The sequence below is a fragment of the Leptosomus discolor genome, unplaced genomic scaffold (genome assembly GCF_034619465.1).
Source record: "Leptosomus discolor isolate bLepDis1 unplaced genomic scaffold, bLepDis1.hap2 HAP2_SCAFFOLD_29, whole genome shotgun sequence".
Lineage (NCBI taxonomy): Eukaryota > Metazoa > Chordata > Aves > Leptosomiformes > Leptosomidae > Leptosomus > Leptosomus discolor.
Window position 1 is genome coordinate 168,213 of NW_028237772.1, and position 5,358 is coordinate 173,570.

Below are 5,358 nucleotides of genomic sequence, written 5' to 3' on the forward strand. Positions count from 1 at the left end.
TATAATCAGATTTCAAGACCCTCTATCAATTAAGTCGTCTGGAGACTGAACCAGGGCAGTCTAAATTGATATCTGAAAATTAGTCTTCCTCCTTCCCATCTGCCACAGTGGAACACTGAGTCTATTTGGTGAGGCAAAGCTCTTCCACCTCACTAGGGCAGGTACTGGGGGGCAGCACCGCGTTGCTTTAGCATTAGGAGTTTTCACAGTGGAGAGGGAAGATAACTACTTGCAGTAGAAAGTATTCCTTTTGACAGATGGCATAGCTGTCTGCATTCAAGATGGCATATTAAGAAGCAAAGATCGTTATTATTCAAAATATTTTATTTTGGATAAAATAAATAAAAGGAACTGTCGACTCTCAACCATGTCCAACTCGTGCTCTTCTGGAAGATGTTGACCATCTTTCTTGTGTAAACTCCACGCGTTCAGCAACTTCATCCAACCTTCTGCTACAATCAATTCTAAATCTGTTTTAAGTCTTTAAACTAGGATCGATGACTGTTTGTTCTCTAAGTCCTTGTGCCCGGCAGAAAACTGAGTACTTGAACCAGGCAAACACTAAAATCCTCATTGCCTGGGGCTAGCCAGTGAAATACAAAGAGAGGCCAGGACTGGGGGCAGTCATCTGCAGATAGATTCGGCAGGAGAGCTCTGGGCCGATCCACCGGGAGGTGGCTGTCACACCGTCGCCGCGGCACACGGGGATATTCGCCAGCATGTTTTCCTTCTCCTGCTCCGAAGAACATCTGCTATAGGCCTAAAAGCAACACAAAGGAACAGCAGTGTCATCCAGTTGCATCCGTTGCTCAAAAAAAATAATCCGATCTCTGCGCCTGTCACCGCTCCACCCTTTCACAACGGACGCTCCTTTTTCACCCCGTCTCTCCCCAGCTCTCATTTGGGAGCTCACAGGCTGACGCAGAACCAATACTGCTCCCTCAGTAGCCTGCTCTGTAAGGCCAAAGCAATGGGTGCCGTGGCACCAGTTCCCTCACTGCCTTACTAAACAGCTCGCACAGAACTGTTGTGTCCATTTTAATATCAATGAAATGATTTCTTCCCCTCCTTACGTTAGCTGGCTGCCTGCACACAGTCCTCAGTATTCCTGAGGCATCCTCACCTGGTACAGAAGCTGAGGAGAAGGGTAGACAGACACGATAGCCTCAGTCGTCTCGAGGCTGACCCAGTTAAATTGTTGTATCTGTCTCTTCCAAGCTTCCAAGAGACCCTTTTGAGAAGGAGCCGCCTTCACCCCTCTGCACCGCTCCTTCTCTAAGCTGAAAGGGAGCCCCGTCTTCTCTCGCTCTCGCCTGGGGAGAACAAAGGATGGGAAAGAAAATGAGGCAATGAGGCTGCGAAGAAAATCCTATCCCTGCACCTGTTGTCACATGGCCAGAGATGGAGAGACACCTCTCACTCCATGCTATTACAGACACCGCTGGCATCAAAGTAAATGCTAAAAACTGGGCCCGATTTTCTTTAAATCAAATTTCCTACCGAAAAAGGAACAATCCTGTACTTGGGAGCAATCCTGACACAAGCCAACATACATACAAAGTGGTAAACAAGCATTCACTTTCTGACTGTCAACCGTAATGAAACACTTCACGTGTCACTGTTAATGACATCTCACTTCTTCTCACGGCCAAGATGTGACATACAGCAGCTGCTGTGACAGGAATGCTACGATCGTGTGGGACAGCACAAGGGGGCTTGCTTAGCCACTGCTGTGCAACCTGCTGCTGTTCTTCCTTATCCATGGCAGCAGCTAAGCAGCTCCTCCTCAGTAATGTCTCTCTTGGTTACACACGGAAGAAAAGCTGGTGCTGTAAAAGCCCAGCTCTAGTTGCGATCCCTTCCCACTCCTAAAATCAGACTGACAACAAGAGCTTTGCTCGATGTCAAGTGAGACTCCAATGTGAAACCAGAGTCTGTCCCCACCCCTCCCCGGGCAGGACCTCCGTTTCCAAGAACCAACCCTGTGCTGAATGAGCAGCTGCTCTGTGTCGCCTGGTCTTTCAAAATCGTCACACCGTGTTGCCCTGAAGTGCAGCCCTGTACCTGCTGTTCCCCCGCAGTCCCTGTGAAAGTGCAGCCTCTCCAAAGAAGACATGACCAAACCTCGTCTGCTTACTCACTTGAACGGTGCTTCAGCTACAGCTTTTGTGAACACGGTGGCGTATGCTCCGATCTCCCCCCAGGTCTCAAAAAACCTGACTTGGATTTGTTTCCTCAGCTGCAGATCGAGCAAGGCCTGTAAAGATCATTGGAAACAACAGATGGAACAATGGATCTTCTCACATCCAACTCCACTCTTGGTTGAAAGGGTCACAGCATCTTGCTCGAGGACAAGAACATCGAAGCTCTCCCCGTTTGGGGAACAGCTTATTTAAGGCACTGAAGTATTATGGGGCAGCCTGTCTCCTGCCAGTTAAGAGCAGTTGAGTGCCATTTCAGCTGCTGCAGCTCCTCAGTGGCAGGCGCTTGTTCCACGCAGGCCAGCCAGCCCAAGGCAGCGCTGACATGCTTTGCCAGCGGGCCACGAAGGGCGAGAGATGCTGAGCGAGACGGACGTCAGGATGGAGGTGAACGAGACACGTCGGTCCGTGGCAGAGCAGGGACGTCCCTGAGCAGGGGGGAGCTGAGCCCAAAGAGCTCTGTCCACAGACACACGGACTAACGGGGGCTGAATCCCCCCCATCCAAAAAGTGTGGGACTGGGTCAAATGCTCAAGCAATGGCAGACAACAAGAGCTGGTGGCTGCGTGCCATCAGTTTGAAAAGGACTCACCTCTTCCATTCTGGTTACCACTGGGCCAGAGTCCTCAGCTTTCCTTTTTCTCCCTTTTCGCTGTCCCTCCTTTTGGTCTCCATTCACCGCTGCCTGTCCCAGTCTGGTTTTTGACGGAAATAGGAAAGACCTAAGAAGAGTAAAGCAAGGCTGGGAGCTCACGCTCTTCCCCAGGTCATTGTGGTGACAGGCTGGATGGACCTTTGCTTCTGTTTCTATACAACAAAGCGTGGAGCAGTTCTGGGTGGGCACACCTCTTACGCTCCAGTCTTTGCTAGAAGGAGTTAATGTAAGCGCTGATGGCATTTTTCAAGGGCAGAGACAACAGAGAAACATTTGGAGGGAAAAGAGTTTAACCTGAAACAATTTTGTGCTCCAACTACGGCCAGCGCCAGAGTTTTCCCGGGCATTTTCTCCATCGCATGAGCTACGTAACTCTGGAGGGTCTCCTGTCCTTCAGCACAGCCCTGGGCCTCCTGCAAAGATCAACAGAGAAAAGGAGTTAAACCCTTCTGAGGTGCACATGCAAGCGCAGCAACCTATGGCTCTGATTCTGTAGCTGGATCTGCAGATGAGAAAATCTGTTTGCGATGCTTCTCAGGGGCAAGCAGGCAATACTTGATGCAGCACAAAGTTACGGCAGTGGCCTAACTGCCCTTTATTTCCTGCCCTAACCCGTGACAGGCAGAAGGAAATCAAAACTAATCTCACTTCATCTGCCAATGTTACCTCCTCAAAAATCTGTGACAAGTTGTAACTGGGAACGAAAGCTTGTCAGAACTTTGCATTGTACAACCCTAGTGGTTTTGACCCGTTAATGGCTTCTAAAACCAGATTTCTGGTTTACTGAAACTGTGGCTCCAACCCCCATCAAAACCTTCCTGCCGTGAAGGGGGATGACAACCACCACCTTCACAGCAAGGCGTGTCTGGGGGCACAGAACTCATCAGCACTCTCACTTGTACGCAGTTGTGAACCATGGACAAAAGCTCCTCCAAGTGAAGCACAGCCAGGACATTGGGATCTTCTGCCCATTCGTCTTCTTCTTCCATCTGTCCAGACAGGAAAACAGCCAGACCAACAGTCTGCTTCTGAGTCGCTCCAACCAGCGCTGCCACTCAGAGCTCTGAGGCAGGGAGATTCGAGGGTTTTTACTTGGGTTGCTAAATACAATTGTTAACGAGTGCAAGTAACAGAGGAAGGAAAGGGCAAGAACAGGGAGATTTTGCTCACAAACCTGAGATGACACGATCTTCCTCCTCCAGGTGATGCTGCAGGGAACAGTCTGATTCTCAACCAGGCAGGAATAATTCGCGGCCTGCAAGGCGCCGAGGATCTTTTCACCGCATTCGGACTGGAAGAGAGCTGGAACCGGTGCCTGGGTCAGGCTTCCACAGAGAGGAGACCCCACTCAGCCCAAGGCAGAGGTGGGCTGTGGGGACAAGTACCAGGATCCAGCGCCGCCGTTAGGTATTTCTGGCAGTCCCCTGGTCGCTGAGCTTTCAGCATCGTGGCAAGGGCCCTCTTCCTCTCTTTTTCCTGCTCCTGCTGCCTCCTCCGTGCTTCTCGCTCCTTCCTCCTCTGCCACGCCGCCTGGCAGGGTGCCTCCCTGTCCCTCTGACTGTATTTGGACTTCTTGGGCGGGGGGGGATGTTTCTGGGCTTGCTCCGCTTACCAGGGACCTACTGGGCTGCTCTGTGGAGTCCCGCCGAGAGGCCGGCAGCAGGGACCAGGAGGGCCTCTCGGCATCAGCCGTGCCATGGCAGCTGCTGCCAGACCCTGCTCCAAACGCCAGGGCTTCCCACGGCCCTCGGCTGCCCAGTGCCACCAGGTCACCACGGGCACAAGGGCCAGTTCTCCAGGCTGCATCCCCACTGCCCAGGTGGGGGACCTTGAAAGCCACCTCCCTCCTTACTTCCACTCTTCTCTGGATCCTCTCAGACAAAGGGATGACCTCTACCACGTCTTCGTCTTTGTCCTCCTCTTCCTCTACCGCCACCACATCGTCTACCACCATGTCGCCTACCACCACCCCATCATAATCCTCCTCCTCCACATCTAGCACCTCCTGCTCCGCCTCCTCCTCCAGATTTTCCTCCTCCACCAGCTCTTCCTCCTCCTCCCCCAGCGCCTCCTCCTCCTCCTCCTCGCTGTCACTGCTCAGCACCACCACGGGCACTGACAGCCTCTCCGGACGGGCACATAGGGACAGGCTGCGGCCCGCCTCGCCGGGCCGTGGCGGTGGCGCTGGCGGGGGGTGCAGCAGGGAGGCGAGGGCTGGCAGCTCCCCGTCGCTGTGTGAGTGCGGGGGGCTCTGCGGCTGGGCCGCCTCGGCGGGGCGGGGGTAGGGCCCGGCGGCGAGAGGGCCCGGCGGGGAGGCTGTGCTTGAGGAGGGGGGTGCCCCGGGGGAGGGCCCTGCCGGGACAGTGGGGTCAGGGCCTGCGGGTGGGAAGGGCCTCGGGTGGTTCCCGGCGCAGCCTGCTGGGAGCCAGCTCGGAGCGGCGGCCGCGGTGCTGGCGGCGTCCTCTGTTGTGGAGGCCAAACTGGGCGAGGATGGGTCCTGCA

General features: G+C 53.9%; 1 protein-coding gene across 1 annotated transcript; it reads right to left on the minus strand.

The window, feature by feature from the left end:
* Positions 1 to 583: 583 nt before the first annotated feature.
* LOC147412833 (structure-specific endonuclease subunit EME1-like) lies at positions 584 to 4,810 on the minus strand. Its single transcript, XM_086480942.1, has 9 exons — positions 4,709 to 4,810; positions 4,242 to 4,449; positions 4,031 to 4,158; positions 3,753 to 3,845; positions 3,151 to 3,269; positions 2,794 to 2,923; positions 2,142 to 2,257; positions 1,124 to 1,313; positions 584 to 760 (listed from the first exon to the last, which is right to left on the minus strand). The coding sequence occupies exons 1-9, from the start codon at positions 4,808 to 4,810 to the stop codon at positions 584 to 586; spliced, it is 1,263 nt and encodes a 420-aa protein (XP_086337068.1).
* Between the last annotated feature and the right edge of the window lie 548 nt (positions 4,811 to 5,358).